Source organism: Oncorhynchus masou, chromosome 15 (assembly GCF_036934945.1).
Source record: "Oncorhynchus masou masou isolate Uvic2021 chromosome 15, UVic_Omas_1.1, whole genome shotgun sequence".
NCBI classification, from domain to species: domain Eukaryota; kingdom Metazoa; phylum Chordata; class Actinopteri; order Salmoniformes; family Salmonidae; genus Oncorhynchus; species Oncorhynchus masou.
Genome location: NC_088226.1, coordinates 55562637 through 55583001, shown reverse-complemented (window position 1 = coordinate 55583001; position 20365 = coordinate 55562637). Strand labels below are relative to the sequence as shown.

Genomic DNA, 20365 nt, shown 5'->3' with positions numbered 1-20365 from the left:
CCCCGCACCCTAGAGATCGACTTGCGATAGATGGAATAATATGATGCTTTTTATACACTCTCCCGGGCGATGCTGGGTGCCGACCAATAAGAGAAAATGATGAGATCCTCAAGAGAGCCAGTCACAATCACTGAAGCTCATGAATTAGTCAGACTATACACTCTTACAGGACGTGTTTATATGATATATATGAAGGAATCAACAGGCTTTGAGCACACAAGTTTAGACATGAGTATAAACTTATTAAGTTGTTCTTGTTGTGTTTAGATCGCATCATGCGGAAAGTGGCATCAATAATTGACCAGTTGATCATCCCTCATGAGTAATTACCCTATGTAGTTAGTGTGAAGAGTGACCATTAATTTATTTGATGGAGACAAATACAATTAAAACAACAACAATCTATATCAGATACACTGCAACATCAAATAGTTTGCACCAATTTCCTGCATCAGTCAAAACCATATAGGCTTTAAAATAAAAACATGATACACTGGTGGAAAAGAGAAGGAAAAACATACAGCAAAATGACAAAATGGTTAACATGTGGCTCCCATCTTACAGTTTTCTCGATCCGTTTTTCACTTTCTGTATAATGCAGACATTTCCAGTGATTTAGAGTTCCAGACATGAATCAAGTGCTGTTTCACATAGTGGAACTCTCAATGGAACATGATTTGACATGGCCAAATATGTTTAGACATTTATTGTGATATAGGTTACTGTATACCTACAGCAGCAGAACGTGAACTCAGTGGAGCATATCCCAGTGCAGCTGGCTGTATGATTTAATTTACAGATGTTTGGTCCTTCTTCAGGTTTAGATCAACCCATCTGTTTCCCTGGAAACCTTGCCTCAGCAACAAATACATTTTCTGTGTCTAAAAATGGGAGGAAGAAGACTCTTTAGAAAAGATCAGGTGGATGATGGCGAAGGCACATAGGCCCACAAATTGTTTTATCAAAGAATCTAGGTTTGAGCGCAGCACAATATCCTGAGAAAAAAGGTCAGTGACTTGCTACTACAGACACTTTTCATAAACATTTCAGTTTGACCTTTTCTATTGCATTCTTCACTTAGTTGTCAGTTTATTTTCTGAAAAGGCCTCGTAACTGTCAGAGGTGCCACTCTGTGGCCCATGAATTGTGTTGTGAAATACAATGAACATTTCATCAGCATGTCATTTATTCTCCCAAAATATAACCATTGCTTCTATTCTTCCTTACCTGTTTGTGAGAGGTATAGCCAGACACACAGACACCTATGGAAACCTACAGGCACCTCATTGCTCCTGGGGCAGACAATGCCCTTTATCTGTCCCGCACCTAATTGAATTGGGTGCTGACACACAAACAGGAGGCCCTATAGTAAATTAACAATTGGATTAGACTTTTAATTGGAATTGTCAGTCTCTTTAACCATAACACACCTGACTCTTTAACAGAGAGACTGAAGAGACATAACTTAAGGCTGTAGGTAGGTACACTGGCCTTATGACAAACACAGTCTTAACTCTGACACTTCATGACTCAACCTGTTCTGAACAGGTAAACACATGTACACTCTAAAAATAAAAGGTTCCTGGAGGATCCTTCAGGGGTTTTCAAATTGAAACTGTGGGGGAACCCCAACAGTTCTTCAAATGACCCATTTTAATGGATCCTCAAAGAACCTTTTGGGGCTAATATCTGAACTACCCCCTCCCCTATTATTATTATTATTATGATCTGCGTAACATACCAATACCAAGTATTATTATGAATAATAATAATATGCATAAAAATAACAATAACAATATTTTAGTTGTCAGTGTTTATGATTTTAGTGGCAAAGCAGAATTAAAAAATCAAAATACGAGGTAAACTCCCAACAGAGCCCCAAGTCCAATGGGTATATCCTCTGGCGTGTTGATGTTAATGTATTGATGTTCTCTGTATCCATAGCCAGAATAATTCTTCAGTGCATGGTGATCAAATAGGTTTTCTGTTATATTCAGAGATGTCGGGAGGGTAAAGTCTGTGAATAAAAAAAATGTAATTATACTGATGATTAACAAAACATGCACACAAAAGTATACATACCTTGGTTTTTGTGGTAAATGTGAATGAAAAAAAAACTGTTTTGATAATGGTTTTCAAACATATACCTTGTCCATAATGTAGAGGCCTATGGGATATTCATTGAAGAGGTAAGGAAGGAGGATGGTAAATGTGATCTGCATAACATACCAATACCAATTGACATACTGTACCTTTGTATGTGTTCTCGTCTGTATACCTGCAGACGGACACAAAAATGAGTCATCTGCACCAATACAGATAGCCTTCAACATATTCTTATAGCCTACATATTGTTACCACTTTGTTGATTGATATCCATTGAATTGTGTCCATTTTCTGTCATAGAAAGATTTGCACAAATATGAAAAGATAGATAGTATCATCAGAAAACAATATACATTTTGATCATACAAGGGACAAACCTTACCTTACATTGAGGAGATCTTTACATTTTTCAGTTAAGTGCCTGCACCTGCTATCCTTTCAAATTCAATCCAGGTTCCTGCAAGAACCCCCACCAACTAAGGATTTTCCTCGATGAACCCCACCTCCTATGGGGTTCTTGGAAGAACCTTTTGGGGGCAGATTTCAGTGCCAAGAACCCTATGGTTCTTCAAAGAATTTGAGGATCGTAGGAGAACCCCTGTTGAACCCCTAACTTTTAGAACATATAGGATGACAAACATCTTAGCTTTTGACTATCATTGTATGCTTTGCTGCAACCATGTCAAACCGTTACAGTCCACCGCCAGTGTAATTTGTTATGACATAACCCAGCTAATTTATTATGGATTGCAGAACTCTTACCCAGTCACTTGGTAAAACACTGTTTAAGGCCCTTGAGATGATCACAGTCTTGTGTACAGCAATCTGATTCTCATGCAAATATTCTAAAATCCACATCAAAACAATATGCACATTTTCCAACCAGAGATGTTTCCATCAAATTGACTTGTTGCAAATAAAAGGCTGTGCGTGATGACGTAGGGCACAGAAAATACTGTATATTTTTGCGTTTAAATTACCAATACACGTTAAATATTTTTTTCCCCAACTCAACTGATGGCTTTCTCACAAAAAACGGTTGCGTTATATAGTGTGTGCCACTGATATTATGCGCTCTAGCCAACAGCACTCATACTGTATTTTCATCTGTAGCCTAAAAAACCGCATGTTTTCCCAACGAGTCGTAGTAGGAGGACCACGTAACATGTCATCGCGTGACTCCCAAGTTTACTTCGAATTGATGGTTATATATATATCGTTTCCACCAACATTTCTCACATAACTAATTTTGCACACAGGCACATGTACGCACACGTCAGACTTATATAATTAACACACACAGAAACACCATATGGAAGGAGCACTTTTCACCTCTCCAATCTGTGACAGTTCATTTCATATGAGGAAAGGACTGACACACGGACCACCACCCACCAGGCCCTACTCTTCTCCCTCCAGTCTAACAGCCGGACTATGGTATAGAGCTGTGATTCAGGGCCTCTCATATGGAGCTCTGTAGCAGTCAGCCATTGAGAGGTGAGAACATATGACTCACTAGGACCAGACCTCCGTCCACCACTCAGTCACATACAGGGCAGAGCGCAGGTCCGGTGTGGGTGAGTGAGTGGGGGACACTGCTGGGTGTGTCGCTGGGGAATAGGAGTGATCTGAGAAGACAAAGATGAGCTAAGGCTGAGAAAAAGTGGTCATAACTATAGTCTGAAGTACAAAGTGATGGTGATACTGAGGCACAGGTGCTGGTGTCTTTGCTACTCTGACATTAGAGGAAAGAGAGTTGTGATTCATTGGATTGTGGCAGATGAAAAACACATTGATGTAAAATGGGTCATCTCCACCAGGGGGTTCTAATACTTCAAAATGCAAAAAGTCTGTCTTGTCAGTCATGTGACTCATGTCTCTCTGTGCGTGTGTGTGTCTTCTGAAGTTAGGATATGGTCCAACTGGTCCATTTGATCTCTAATCAGACAAGGATGGGGACTTCTCTCTTGATGCCCAACAGGTGAGGTAGCCTTTGCAATGACATAGAACCATCAAATAATCAAACTGAAACGGTTTGATGTTTCAATTTACTATTTGCATACACATTATTTTGGTGTTGTTGCTCACACTACTGCAATAGGAGCCATTTTCTAAGTGAAAGAGAACCACCTGACAACAATTATTTTACATGTGTATATTATTGAACCTTTATTTCACTAGGCAACTTATGATATGACTATGGTGGAAAGTTAAGGTCAATTGTCTGTAACATTTACTGTTGAATATAAAGCAGTTTCACTGGGTCAGCAGATTGAAACCATGTGTAAACAGACACTAGTTATCTACTCCCCACTGTTATCTACTCCAGATTCTAGGGAAAGGTAATGTAATGCTGCCCCCTTGAGGAATGAAAACACCAACCTAATAACAGTTATTTACAGAACCAACATACATTCTCTTATTACAAGGCTATTGTTTGAAGAACCATGTTAGTTTATCGCTCATTTTCGGCATGAAGGTATGTTTGAAAAGCTTAGCTAATGAGAGCATCAGGAAATCCTATAGGTCACCACCACTCTATCTTTCAGGGTAACTGCAGGGTACGGATCTCATCTTCAACTTTTCTGGTTGGTTCCAAGTAGAACATCTACTTAATTTTTTCCCAATAGAAATAACATTCTCCATGCACTGTAATCTACACATTGAGAAGAGATATTGAGAAGAGCTAGGTAAATGAATAAGCCATTTGGATATATAATTAAACAGTTTTCGATCTATTTTACCTTATGGATTGCTGGACAGGTGAAAACAGTCATATGGCAGCAAACTGAAGCATATCAACATCACAAGAGGTTGATGGGACCTTAATTGTGGAGAATAGGCTCGTGGTAAATGGCTGGAGCAGAATCAATGTAATGGTACCAAATACATCAAACATGGTTTCCATTCGCTCTGTTCCAGCCATTGTGATGAGCCGTCCTCCCCTCAGCAGCCTGATCAACATATCACTGATCAACATGTCACCTTTTCCACATTGAAGTTCATTAAATGCTGGCCTTATAACTTGAGATGAAATGTGGAGACCCAAGCTATCGACTTCTGTAGTCATGCGGATATGATGGTACTGAGCCAAACCTACAGAGTTAATTTCATACTGGGCATCGACGTCAATTTAACGTGTATTGCTCGTAGGTTCAACATAATTTCATTGAAATGACATGGAAACAACATTGATTACGCTATCTGTAGCCACTGTCAGTTATACCCACATACTGTACATTTATAACTGTCACTGACTTCAGTGTTAGTTTCCTTACATTTTGCATCATTCCATTACATTGTGAGTTTACCTTTCTTTCCTCTGTTACGTTCGTGTGGTTGTTCCTGAGGATCTCTAGCAATAGTGGATCATACGCCAAAAGTATGTGGGCAACCCTTTAAATTAGTGGATTCGGTTATTTCAGACACACCGTTTGCTGACAAGTGTCATATGATTCCACCTTTCGAACAAGTTAGTTCATCAAATTTCTGCCCTGTGAGAGCTGCCCCAGCCAACTGTACGTGTTGTTATTGTGAAGTGGAAACGTCTAGGAGCAATAATGTCTCAACCGCAAAGTGGTAAGCCACACAAGCTCACAAAACACTAAGGCCGATTGCTAACGCGCATAAAAATAATCTGTCCTTGGTTGCAACACTCACTAGCAAGTTCCAAACTGCCTCTGGAAGCAACTTCAGCACAATAACTGTTTGTCAGGAGCTTCATGAAATGTGTTTCCATGGCCGAGCAGCCGCACACAAGCCTAAGATCACCATGCTCAATGCCAAGCGTTGGCACGCCACCATTGGACTCTGGAGCAGTGGAAACGCATTCTCTGGAGTGATGAATCATACTTCACCATCTGTCAGTCCGACGGACGAACCTGGCTTTGGCAGATGTCAGGAGAACACTACCTGCCCCAATGCATAGTGCCGTCTGTAAAGTTTGGTGGAGGAGGAATAATGGTCTGGGGCTGTTTTTCGTGGTTCAGGCTAGACCTCTTAGTTACAGTGAAAGGAAATCTTAACGCTACAGCATACAATTACATTCTAGATGATTCTGTGCTTCCAACTTTGTGGCAACAGTTTGGGGAAGGACCTTTCCTGTTTCAGCATGACAATGTCCCTGTGGAAAAATCACAGTCCATACAGAATTGATTTGTTAAGATCGGTGTGGAAGAACTTGACTGGCCTGCACAGAGCCCTGACCTCAACCCCATCAAACACCTTTGGGATGAATTGGAACGCCGTCTGCGAGCCAGGCCTAATAGCCCAACATCAGTGTCTGACCTCACTAATGCTCGTGGCTGAATGGAAAGAAGTCCCTAAAGAAATGTTCCAACATCTAGTGGAAAGCCTTCACAGAAGAGTGGAGGCTGTTATAGCAGCAAAGGTGGGACCAACTCCATATTAATTCCCATGATTTTGGAATGAAATGTTCAAAGAGCAGGTGTTCACATACTTTTGGTGTATCTGATATGCCATACTCTTTTTGGCCAGACAGCATCAGATACATGGGCAACAGATACATGTGCTCTGCCTTGGCAACAATGGCAGTATTATTAGCAGCACCTGACTTTTTACTTAAGAAATGTGTTAGCTTGGGTCATTTTTCTGTTAAAATTAAATCTTTCCTTCTTATTATTTTCTCAGTCCCACTCTGATTGTAGCATGGGGGAACATCAAGCGGAGAAAGTATTTTATTATTTTTTGCCCAGCTCATGAGGCCCCTTGATGACGTGAGGCCTGAGGCAATTGCCACTACTGCCTAATAGTAAGTCTGCCATTGCCTATGAGAATAGTAAGCAAAACAGTCTTACCTCAGTTATCCCTGAGTGATACATCCCCATGGTGTCTGTAAGGGAACACATAGAGAATGTAATAAATAAATGCTATGACACACAATGTGTTCTTAATGATTTATTAACAGTTGCCACATCCCCAACTCTGAAGGTGACTGCATGGTACAGATCTCCGCTTTCCTCATCCACTCTGGGGTCACCTGACCTCTGACATCACAAGGGGTCCATAACTGAGCCAGTGGCTTCATTCTTTACATTCAACACTCAGGATAAGAGTGAGTAGAGGAATAACAGTATTACCTCAAGAGTTATCCCTGAGTCATAAATTCCCACAGTGTCTAAGAGAAAATAGGGATGAATAAATAGACAGTTCAGAATCTTATTCAAATTGTTAGTCAATCAAAATATATTAATAGACCATAAAAATGATGGATAACTAAGTTCTTATCTGTTAGAATACATTCATTCACTCCTGGTCTAAGAAACATCTCAACACTCTAATAAAGATATTTATTTAGGTTTTAAATAGATGTACAAAACATTAGAAAAGAAAATACAAACAAGAACAAAAATACATCAAATTATCGTTGAAATCTCCACATGTGCATATTAATATCAAGGTAAAGATTATAAAGTCTTTGAAGCAGAGGTGATAGGGTTGGGGGACCAGCGTTGAGGAGAACAGTTGTCCACACACACACAATGTGGTCAGATTCACTCTGAAAAAGTTGGTGGTTTTGTTTTCCTGAGGAATTTTGGTAACAGCCGGGGGTCCCTTGCTGATGCTGCCACCAAAGAAAATGTCTATAGATGGGAAGGTAGCACATTGGGAGGGAAATTACATGATAAAAATCGGCAGCTTCACAAAATTCCAATTGCCCCAAACATTACAGTAAAACAAAATGGGGGTTATTCACATAACTTAACATCTGTATATGGTGAATGTAAAACAGTTCTATGAATTCATGATGATTGGATTGATGTGTACATGCTTCATACTCAAGATGTTAACACAACATAAAAAGTATGAGTGTTCAGTAATCACCTGTTTTTCTCTATTGGAAAACATAGAATACCTGACTGTTTCTGTATCGAAAACAAACGGGTGGTAAATGTACTGATAAGTCCAATGAATAACCCCCATGACATGGTGTTTAAAACAAAAAGGCTGAGAATCATTGCACTTGGTACATGTAAGGGGAAAAAATATAGTTGCTAACACCTTAAGTCTGAAGTAAAATACTATATCAAAAGAACCAAAAGGGGAGCGCTCGGCCCATTCTCATTCATCACAGTGTTTCCCAACCGCACTATGCCGAGCCTGATACCACCAAACATGCTAGTGGGTTGGCTGTTTGACCTGTCCCTAAAATATACTACTGACCTCTCTATCCACATCCCTAGCATCAGCTGGGAAATGCACTTTTCATCTCTAAAACTTAGCATCAAATAGTCATGTTGTAACAATGAATGAACATTTACACACTACTGAAACAACAGAAATGTGGGGTGGTGTGAATACTGTTCAATAGTTTGTATTTAGTCCGTGTGTAAAATCCTGTGTGATGGAGCTACTCGTTTTACGTGCACTTCTAGTCATGTGAAATGTTTGGGGAAGTGACTGACTGAGGATGTAATCTAAACAAATCTGCTAATTCAAGATGGCTGCTGTGCGAGGCCATCACTGTTCTCTCTGCAAAGCATTCCCTTGCACTACATTTGAATAAAATAATGAACAACCACCAAAACACCCATATAGACACACATTGAGACACTATTCCTCACTCCCATCTTTAAATGAGCAGTTGAGGTGGCTGGTGAGGAATTACATGAGATGAAAGCACGTGGTGTTGGACTTGTGAAAAAGCATGTGGTGGTGATAAGCGTTAGGAGCTGTGTGTTTAACTCTGTTGTTCAGGCCATGGGTAAAGACGCCGAGCTCAGACCACTGCCACTTAACATACCGTAACAAATGTGTATGAAAGGGTGCAAAGGTCTCCGAAAGAGTACATCAGTATTATAACAGCTACCATCTGCAATACACCCATCTCATCATTACAGGCCATCAATTCATTCAGTAAGACTTGGCTTTTGAGCTAAGTTGACCTGAGGCAGACAGGTGAAATGTCAGGGTCCCCAAGAGTGAAATGTCAGGGTCCCCTAGCCTCAGCTAGCCTCGTGTGCCAGGGAGGCTGGCTTCACACGGCTGTCAACCAGGTGAGAGGTCACACAGCTAAGATGACCATCACTAGCTCAGGCCTGCGTGCCTCTGTCTGGGTACAGACACTCAACGGGAGACAGAGGCCTTACTCAAAAATATCAAAAGAAGGTGGTAATTGAGAATTGAGTGGCTTCGCCATGAAGAGCAAACCATGTGAATAATATGTAGGTCTAACATTATCTCTCTTAACACTCTACTGACCAACAGAAAAATAAAAACACCAGAAACAACTGGACAAACTAACTCCGTAGCTTTTAAACACATCTGAGTTTAACGTGCAGGTGTGGCTGCACTGCTGTGGGGGATCTGTAAGGGTGTATACACGAAGGGTGGAGTATGAGTTCAGTTTAAGGGGGGTGTGGTGACAGGGGGGTGAGGAAGGGATTGGGGAGGCGGGTCGTCAGGAATCCTCGGTTCCCGAGTCATCTTCGTCGTAGCAGCAGTCCTCGCCATCTTCCTCGTCTTCGTCCTCCAAGTCCTCATCGTCATAGTAATCATCGTAGAAGAGGTTGGAGCCCTCGTCTGGGGGTGGGGCACGGGTCCGGACGCAGTACTCTGCCAGGGTGGTTGGCACCTTCACACCATCCCGCTCAGCATCTGCTTTGGTGGCGTGGACCTGTTTCCTGTTAAGAGAGACGGCGGAGCGACAAAGGGTGAACTGTGGAAGTGGTACAGGGTATACCTGATGGTTTGAATGTACCCTGTTCTCATCCTTGATGTGTCCATGGGTGCGCATGTGTCCACCTAACTGATGATCTCGTCGCTCTTTCTGTGCCTGGCCATTATCTGTGTGTGTGTGTGTGATTGTATGTGTGCCCACCTGATAATCTCTGTGAACTCTCTGTCCTTGCCCTTGCTGTCCCTCCACTTGCGGTACATGACAGAGGCGTCCACATTGGCCGGGGAGGATGTGTTAGGCTCGTTGAGCAGAGAGATGACACTCAGAAGGATCGTCCTGAGGGAGGGAGGGAGATATGGCGAGAGAGTGAGAAGAAATGGAGAAAGAGAGAGAGTGAAGGAGGAAGGGATAGAGTGAAGGAGGGAGGGGGAGGGATAGAGTGAAGGAGGGAGGGGGAGTGATAGTGAAGGAACAGAGAAAAAAAGAGTGGTCATGAGCTCCTGAGTTCTTCTGAAAATAAATTGAATTAAAAGTTGGATAAATGTAGAAAAACTTTTTTTCATAAAGACTTATACAGGATACTACCCTATACATCAAAACCTTAAATCCAAATTCCATACCTAAAACCTTGATTTTGGACAGAATTACCTGAATGGATTATTACTATGAAGGACTATCAGGAAAAAACTTCTAACAAACCAAAACCTGCAGAAGAAACAGCAGAAACCTGAAAATTCCATCCAACACAAGAATGAGTGAGTTTTGTTCAGTCTGAACCTCCTTCTGAAGTCAAAAAGTAAAATACTATTTCTAGGTAATTTTGTTATATAAAGCTTAGTAAACAAGGCTACGAAGATACCAAGACTGGCTGCACTCCGGACTGAGGTGAGAGAACTTGAGGAGGGAGAGGAACAGCTAACGGCAGTGAAGGAGGAGGGAGAGGAACACACGGCACAGCTAACAGCAGTGAAGGAGGTGGTGAGAAAGCTGAGGTGTGACAGGACACTCCCCCAGAGAAACCATCAGAACAGCCCACCTCAAAATCGGACCACAATGGGACAGGGAAAACAGGAACCCACCAACCCAACAGACCCCAGCCCCTCATAACAGCCCCCCTGTCCCCCAGCCACAATTCACACGGCCACAAACAACCTGATGGCCCAGCAGGAAAGGGTGGCCACAGCACCCAAGGGAGTGATTGAAAAAGCTTCTTCCACTTTCCCCAATGCACAAGTGGTTATCCCCACCCTACTACCATGAAAAGGCATTCACCCTGCCACCATACAGCACGCGTGAATGCAAGCATTTCCTGGGATTGTGCCTCAAAATCTAATGTCTACCTTGCCCACCAGTCCACCCTGGACTTAAACAGCCTTTACGACCAGGTCCACCTATACAAGGCAGCAATTCCAATTCCAACTCCAGGACCCTGAAGGACGTCACCCTCAACCACAGCCCAAGCATTTCACAAAGGAGCAACAGACAACCCGCCCAGACCAGCGAGACACCCTCAGTTTCTCAAAAAGGTACAATCTTTGTCCCCATGTGTAGTTGCAAACCGTAGTCTGGCTTTTTTTAAAGGCAGTTTTGGAGCAGTGGCTTCTTCCTTGCTGAGCAGCCTTTCAGGTTATGTCGATATAGGACTTGTTTTACTGTGGATATAGATACATTTGTACCTGTTTCCTCCAGCATCTTCACAAGGTCCTTTGCTGTTGTTCTGGGATTGATTTGCACTTTTCGAACCAAAATACGTTCATATCTATGTAAGTACGTTCATTTTTAATGCATCTCCTTCATGAGCGGTATGACAGCTGCATGGACCCATGGTGTTTATACTTGCGTACTATTGTTTGTACAGATGAACGTGGTACCTTCAGGCGTTTGGAAATTGCTCCCAAGGATGAACCAGACTTGTGGAGGCCTACAATTTTTTTTTCTGAGGTCTTGGTCTTAATTTTCCCATGATGTCAAGCAAAGAGGCACTGAGTTTTAAGGTAGGCCTTGGAATACATCCACAGGGATACCTCCAATTGACTCAAATGATGTCAATTAGCCTATAAAGCCATGACAATTTTCTGTAATTTTCCAAGCTGTTTAAAGGCAGTCAACTTAGTGTATGTAAACTTCTGACCCACTGGAATTGTGATACAGTGAATTATAAGTGAAATAATCTGTCTGTAAACAATTGTTGGAAAAATTACTTGTGTCATGCACAAAGTAGATGTCCTAACAGACTTGCCAAAACTATAGTTTGTTAACAAGAAATTTGTGGAGTGGTTGAAAAACAAGTTTTAATGACTCCAAGCAAAGTGCATGTAAACTTCCGACTTCAAGTGTATATCCCCCCCAATAGAATCCCTATACTTTAACGATGACAGCATCACCATCCTAAAGGGTGAGATCAACCATTTCCAGGCTCAGGGACATGTACCAGTCTGTGGCGACCTAAATGCCAGTACTGGACAATAACCTGACACTCTCAGCCCACATGATTCCCTTCCAAATTATGCCCCCCTGGAGACAACTATGACAAAACAACCAACAAAAAATGGGTAACAAATAGGGTTGAACATTTGGGGAAATATTCAGAGGTGGAAACTTTCCATGGGAATTAACAGGAATATATGGGAATTAACAGGAATATATGGAAATTAACAGAAATATATGAAAATTAATATTAATACAATTTAAATGCAGATTTTTTTGCATTGGATATATTTACCATATCACATGGAGACAGAAACATTTGACCTTATCATAAGTAGACAATTGCAAATTATTAAATCCTTCCAATAGAAATAAAAACAATTTAGTTACGAATTGAACTTTAATTAAATGAGTTGCCTCTTCACATGGGATGACTTCACTGAACAGCAAAAGAATGGGGATCCTTCAATATTCCCTATGATCCATAGTGTCTCCAAAAAACGTTTTCAACATACATCTGTAAAATGATAGTCTAGAAACTAAAGTTTTGGTTGTCTTCCTCTCAGCCTTCCATGTCTTCTCCATGGACCTCCTCAATGTCCACGTCTTGAACATCTTCACTTTCCAAACTTGTTGAGGATGGCTTGCTCAAAAAGCCTCAAATTTGCCCGGATGGCCACCTATTTTTCAACCCTTGCATGGTGACGTCAGCATGGTGCATACGTGTTCCCATACAAGGACCAGTTGCGCTCTGAGGTGGCTGATGTTGGTGGGATTTGGAGGATGATTGAGGCAACAGGGGAAAGAGATTCAGATCCACAAAGTCCCTTCCACCAGGTGGTTGAGATATATGTTGGCACGACTCCCATATTGCATCTCCATCCCAAAGCCCTTGCTTGGAAGTGTACTTTGCCAGACTGCCAATAATCTTGCCCTCATCCAGGCCAAGGTGGCGGGACACGGTATTGATGACACCATAGGCCTTGTTGATCTCTGCACCACAGGATGCTCTTGCAAGCATACTTGGGGTCCAACATGTACGCTGCGGCGTGTATGGGCTTCAGGCAGAAGTCTTCACGCTTTTTGATGTATTTCAGAACTGCAGTTTCTTCTGTTTGGAGCAACAGTGAAGTGGGTAGGGCAGTACGGATTTCTCCTCTTACATCTGCAAGCCAAGTCTGAACATCAGACAGGATGGCATTGTCTCCCTCAATCCGTGCAATGGCTACTGCTATAGGTTTCAGGCTGCTTACCACTCTCTCCCAAAATACATCATCCAGGAGGATCCTCTTGATGGGGCCTTCTGTATTGGCAGACTGTGATATGGCCACTTCTCGGAGAGACTTCATCCCCTCCAGGAGACTGTCAAACATGATGACAACACCACCCCAATGGGTGTTGCTGGGCAGCTTCAATGTGGTGCTCTTATTCTTCTCACTATGCTTGGTGAGGTAGATTGCTGCTATAACTTGATGACCCTTCACATACCTGACCATTTCTTTGGCTCTCTTTTAGAGTGTATTGTTTGTTTTCAGTGCCATGATGTCCTTGAGGAGCAGATTCAATGCATGAGCAGCACAGCCAATGGGTGTGATGTGAGGGTAGGACTCCTCCACTTTAGACCAAGCAGCCTTCATGTTCACAGCATTTTGTGTTACCAGTGCAAATACCTTCTGTGGTCAAAGGTCATTTACGACTGCCTTCAGCTCATCTGCAATGTAGAGACCGGTGTATCTGTTGTGCCTTGTGTCTGTGCCCTTGTAGAATACTGGTTGAGGGGTGGAGATGATTTAGTAAATTATTCCTTGCCCATGAACATTTGACCACCCATCGGAGATGATTGCAATACAGTCTGCTTTCTCTATGATTTGCTTGACCTTCCCTTGTGAACTCTGCATCCAGAAAATTAGTAGATAAAGCATATCTGGGTGGAGGGGTGTATGCTGGGGGAAGAAAATGCAGAAATCTCTTCCAATACACATAGCCTGTGAGCTTCAGAGGTGAACCAGTTGAAGACAGGTCGAGCAAGACATTCATCAGCATTTTTCTGACTACGTTCCTCCATTGAGTCAAAATAACTTCTGATTCCAGGAGGACCATGAGCTGTTGCTATCGATAAGGTTTCTGATTCATCATTTTCACCTTGAATAGAAGTAGAGGAACTTTTGTCAGATGTTGCTTGTTGTGAGCACTGAGGGAACATCATGCACTTGGCCAGATGTGAAATGGAGAGTTGAAAATAAAGAGAAGGCAAGAAAAGTAATGTGAACTGGTAAAAGAGGATGATAGCAGTGCCGACTATGATTATTATGAAGAGCTATACAAATTCAACAGTCACAAGATGGGGACTTCAAATAGGCCTATGACACATAAAGGGAACTGTAGTCTACTGTTCAGGATGTTGAATACTGACTTGTATCACGGGTGACCTGTCTGTGTACAGATTAGTTGAATGGAACCTGAAAACTGACTCTAGGTCTATTATACCTCTCACATAGCGTTAATATTAACTCCTGCATAATTAAGCATTTCTTGCAGTAAAATGATACATCAAATGTAGGCAAAAATTTGACTCAGGAGTGGAGAAATATGATTTCTTTCATCATCTTGAGAGAATGCACAGTTAGATATGTCTTTAGAGGTGCCATCTTTATCAGTACCATAAAAACTGATAGTATTTTTCAACCACAAAAGACGACGTGAAATCTACAGCGCATTTTCTATATTAGCGAGATAGGGTTGGGTGCGGACATCATATTTTCACTTTATCACATATAGACAGGTAGTTGCAGATGGGTTATTAGCAATTGCGGGCAGATGAACAAACAGCCTACCCGAGTAACACTAGTTGCCGTTAACGTGCTCCCCATTGAGTAGACTATTACTGTGACATCTAGATGGTTACTAATATTAGTTATTTCTTGTGTAGGCTGCCATTCTACTTGAAATATAATCCTGGGAGGGAAAAACAATTGACCACGTTACAAGCTACCGCCGGCGACACCGTGAAACAGCTGCCAAGTGGAAAGCATTAGCACCGGCTTGCCTTGTCGTCATGCTAACTGAGGGTAGTAACGTTAGTTAATTGGCATGTCACGGTGACATCCATATGAACACCAGCTAGCGGTCTTCACAGATGAATGGGTAAACGTTAGCTTAAAATAAATTTGATGTCATCGCCTAGGGACGAGCTAGCTAACTAACTAACCTAACTCTCTAACTACGAAAACCTCCAAATCGCATGCCGAGAAAATGTACATTTCTGTGTCACTTCCATCTGCAGCTGTATACCATCTATTCATAACAAACCTTTTTCACACCTGTGGTCTCTCTCTGGCAGTGTTGTGTTTGAGACCACCTAAAGAAAGACCAATTCAAGACCAAGTCAAGACCAGAAAAATACAAATTCAAGACCATGATTGTCATTTTGTCAAACCACCTCCGTAAGAGTTCAAAATGTCCAGTACTTCTGTATTCATATTTCAGGACATATAGATTCTTTAGACATTTGAAATAGTGAAAAAAAATCCACGCTGAGGAAAAAGAGAGCCACTCTACAAATTATTACTAACCCAAACACAGTGGGGTACAATTGGCCTTCTACGCCTTCAGAGAAGGGCTAAGGATTAATAATAACATGATAATAATAATACTAATATTTTCAATGATGTTCTGATTTAATCGCATCAGTTTTTGTTGGAAAAGAAAGGGTTAACACTGAAAATAATAAAAAACTCAATCAGAATGTTCCTTTGCTGGTCTCTGGGGAGATAAATCTAGCTAGTTAAGTCAGCTATCAGCTAGGCAATCAGAAGCTAGATAAAGGCATCTGCCATTCAACTGCATTACGGAAACATTTTGGAATGACAGTGGAATCAACCAATCACATTGACTTAAAAAGGTGGGAGAGTTTTTTTTTACCAAAACGTATGGAAACTTGCCCCTTCTAGCTTTTGTTGTTGGCTCGTTTGCATTGGCTGCAGCAGGTGATATCAAAGAGTTTGATGATAATTTGTTAGCTTCTCCCTTTTCAAGAATAACTTTCAACAAGAAGTTAAGTTTCAAATTATCATCATCTGGTGAGTGGAACTGTGTTTATTATTGCAGCACGCTTCCTGTTGTTAGCCATTCCTTTGAAAATAACTTGTGTGTGAAACATTATTGCATTTAATGTGGAACTGACGGGAAGAATTACATTACTTAGATATGGTCATTTTCAAGATTTCATGAATTCATAGAATGTTTGGGAATTACATATGCTAAGGCATTTGTGAAAATTCTATAGCAAAATATAGTGGGAAAGCAGATGTGCATTTGCACAATTAATAGACTCTGCAGTAAATAAAACCGAATAAAAACATTGTCTCGTCCAGGACCAGAGTCGACACAGACCGGTGCGCTATAGCCAATCAGAGTTATAGTTGGCCTTTATACAAACAAGGCATTTGCCAGACGGACCTACCATCATTCACTTTGAATTGGACTGTGTTTACATGCAGTTGCGATAGCGTGACTTTAGATCATTATAATGTATTTGCCAAAAGCCACAAAATAAACCTGAATGGATGTGCAAATATGTAAATACAACAGGAGTCCTCTTACATTTGGGAACGTTACAGTCCTATTGATCAAACAACCATGAAAAGGTAGGCTCCCTCTCCAGTTATGCACATCAACAACAACATCAACAACTAATGCTAGCCAGGGCAAGAGGAGATAAAATCTAACGAAGGTACATTAGATAAACCCTCAAACTGTTTCAGCTAGTTGGCCGTCAAAATTGCACTGAAACGATGGGGAATTGTAGCCTCCTCGTCCTTCTGCAGCTTGTTGGCTAGCTTGCTAACTGCCTACTTCCAGACACAAATGAGAAAACACCCCGCTGACAATTTGACTCGCCGTTGCAGAGCTGGTTAAGCTGTTTATCTAGACTGTTCTTGAGACTACTTCTTTTTTGTCTACGTTTACTGACACCGGTAATAGTCAGCGGGTGTTGCGCATTCGTAAATGCATTCGTTGTTCTAAATGCATTAGTTGTTGTGTGCTCTGGCACACAGATGAGAGTGCTCTGAAATCTGAGTAGATAGCATATCTTTTGCATTCGCAAATTCACTGTGGCTAACTGGATAACAATCATTCAAGTTCTTGCTAGCTAACCAAATGACACCCGCATCTCCATCTGTGTATAGTCACCAAAAAATGATGAGGGGGAAAAAGTCTTGTCACTCACCCACTCCTCCAATGGCATGACATCCTCCGAGCAGCTAGCTCGCTAACGTTAGACTCCGTGTTTTTAGCTTGCTACATAAATACATACGCTAGCCTATTAGCCACGTTATGACTGACTAGTGATCATTGCTCTTGCTAGTTTGATTGTATCGACATTCCCAGCCTTAGTTACATTTGTCTGTTTTTGTCCAGAATACTGAGTAATTGAAACAAACGGTGTATCCTGTATGGAGGCAGCAAATAATGTATCGGGCCAGCTGTGATTTACAAACTGATAGCAATATTTTTTGGGACTACCAAGAAATGTATTGGTTATATTAATCATGCATTGATCTGCATCCATCTAGTCAGCCAACTTTGTGTACGTCATGGAACGAGTCAAATAGAACCTATTTTTGAAACCGCTTATTAAGTTGGTTTTGTAGCATAAACTGGGAATTACATTCTTGATTGAAATGTTTGTTTGTTTCATATTGGCAAAGTAGTTAAAACGCTGTCAGTTCCATTTTAAACATTAAGTCACCGTTTATTTTGTGTGTTTAACGTGAAATGTTGTGGGAAGTAATAGTTGTACATTTTGATTGGGAAATGCTTAATGGTTATGTTTTTGTATTCTTATAATTGTGACCTACTGTCTTATTATGAGTTTATGGACTGCTTATCCTTTAACATCATGCAGTGTGACTGCTGTCTTTCCATCTGCCCTATGCAGTGGTGTTGTGGTACCTGGAGAAGTGGGTATAAGCAAATGTTGCCAAAAGCTCCCAAACGGCCCACCCAGTGAAGGAAAGGCACACTGTGTGAAAAATCCTGTTTTCCTATACATTTTTCAGATTTTTACTCCCAGAATCACCCATTTTTTTCAGAAAAAAAATACTAAAATGTCATGGTCTAAGTCCACAACAATGCTTAAACCACATCAATCTGATTGGGATGGCCTGTCAGGGCCTGGTTCCCCAGTGGGTGGGCCTGGTTCCCCAGTGGGTGGGCCTGGTTCCCCAGTGGGTGGGCCTGGTTCCCCAGTGGGTGGGCCTGGTTCCCCAGTGGGTGGGCCTGGTTCCCCAGTGGGTGGGCCTGGTTCCCCAGTGGGTGGGCCTGGTTCCCCAGTGGGTGGGCCTGGTTCCCCAGTGGGTGGGCCTGGTTCCCCAGTGGGTGGGCCTCTGTCCACCCAGGTCCATCCATGATGCAAACAGCTCATGATGACAATTGTGCATCATAAATAGCCTACTAACCAACACTTTGGACTAAACTTTTTCAATACCTAGTTTACATGCCCACTGTTGCCTTAGTTAGCATTTACTGATAGATATCATATATCGAAGCGTTTTTCCTACCCTACCGGTTACCGATGTCATTCTTCTGTGAGCTGCTCCATGCCAAAACCAGTTGAGAGCTACACACTCTTGCTGCCTGGAGATGATATTCTGCTGAAACTTGGATGTGTGCGGTGCACGCATGTGAATATATTTCATGTTCTTTGTGATTGTGTAGGCTACTTTGTGCATGATTTCTCCATTGTACTACATAATTGATCAATTGTATACCTTCACTACACTACTTTGATACGCATCAGTAGGGGTTAAGAAGTAAGTGATACCCTCCACTACACCACTGGCCCTTTGTGTTTTACAAAAAGAGCACTCTCCTACATGATATGGTATTATGGTTGCTGTCCTTTCAGAATCACCAACCTGTTACACACTGAAGGCCTACAGGTTCACCACTGTGCAAACATGTATAAAATAGATAAAGGGTTTTAAGATACTGTATTAATGTTTCAAGAAAGGAGTGTATATATATTTGGCCTGGCGAAGCAGTTTTATGCGTTCCCTGAATGGAAGCTGATAATTGAGTTTTTTTTACTCCGCTCATGGCTGGTCTCGGGAAGAAATTATGAGACCTAGTCAAGACAAGAGTACAAATGTATCCAGACGGAAACACTCAATGTGGTCTCGGGACCACTACAACACTGCTCTATGGGCAAAGACGTGTGAGGCCATTTGTATTTACAGTAGTTGCTGTGCCACCGAGGAGACCCAATGTAGTAATTATATATCCTGCTGTGTGTGGAGTGAGTGAGAGAGAGGAAGAGAAAAAATGAAGACAGTGGAATGTAAGATTAAATGTGTGTAAAAAGTATGTGAATCAAGTGAAAATGTATTGTAGATTTTGTTTTATGTTTGATCAATTCCACATTTCTACTAATAGTCAACCATAAATCAAAGATGGGGAGAATGGGTTGAGTGAGAGAATTATCATTGTGTGAGGGAAAGGTGTGGTGCATAGAGTACCTGACATTCTGTGTAGGGTTCCATCTCTCAGAGGGCAGCTCTCCGCTCTGGGGGTCGTCCACTGGGGGGTGCAGGATGGAGATACACACGTCCCCGTTCTACAGGAACACAAACAGGTCAGTTACCAGCAATACATTTGTGACACTGCCACATATCTAACAGTGCGGATATCAAGAAAATGTCTCAGGAAGAGATGCAAACCCTTCTGCCAAATGGTCCCTTTCATGAACTACAGCTGGGCTCTGAGCCTGAGGACATGAACCAACAGCACTCGGGTGTCCCTATCCAAATTACGCCCATCTTTGATTCATTCGTCACAATGAGAAATCCTGTGGGGAAAATAACTTTATTGCTCAGCTCACTGTATATCTCAGATCATGTAGAGGAAGGGGAAAGCAGGGATGAACAGGGTGAAGAGCCACCAAAATCAGTCTACTCTGAGGGAGGAAATTGAGTTGGTCAGCAATAATCTTTATAAATGACTAACCACAGTTAATGGTCTTGTGGATGATTTTAAGAACTCATTGGTGAGTGCCATAAATAGAGAGGAAAGCATGAGAGGCTATGTCAATGCAAAAATTGACAAAATGGAGAACCACAAAGGATTCCATAAACAACTGGAACAAGGAGTGTTTGAATGCATCTTGAGGAGGGATGAGAAATGGAAAAATGA

General features: G+C 41.7%; 1 protein-coding gene across 1 annotated transcript in view; it reads right to left on the bottom strand.

The window, feature by feature from the left end:
• Positions 1 to 7401: 7401 nt before the first annotated feature.
• LOC135556495 (ubiquitin-conjugating enzyme E2 R2-like) overlaps positions 7402 to 20365 on the bottom strand; it is a 36167-nt gene continuing 23203 nt past the window's right edge. The window contains exons 3-5 of the mRNA XM_064989740.1: positions 19693 to 19790; positions 9947 to 10081; positions 7402 to 9749 (exon numbers count right to left, since the gene is read on the bottom strand). Coding sequence (XP_064845812.1) covers positions 9527 to 9749; positions 9947 to 10081; positions 19693 to 19790 — 456 coding nt within the window. The 3' untranslated portion in view covers positions 7402 to 9526. The remainder of the gene's footprint in view (positions 9750 to 9946; positions 10082 to 19692; positions 19791 to 20365) is intronic.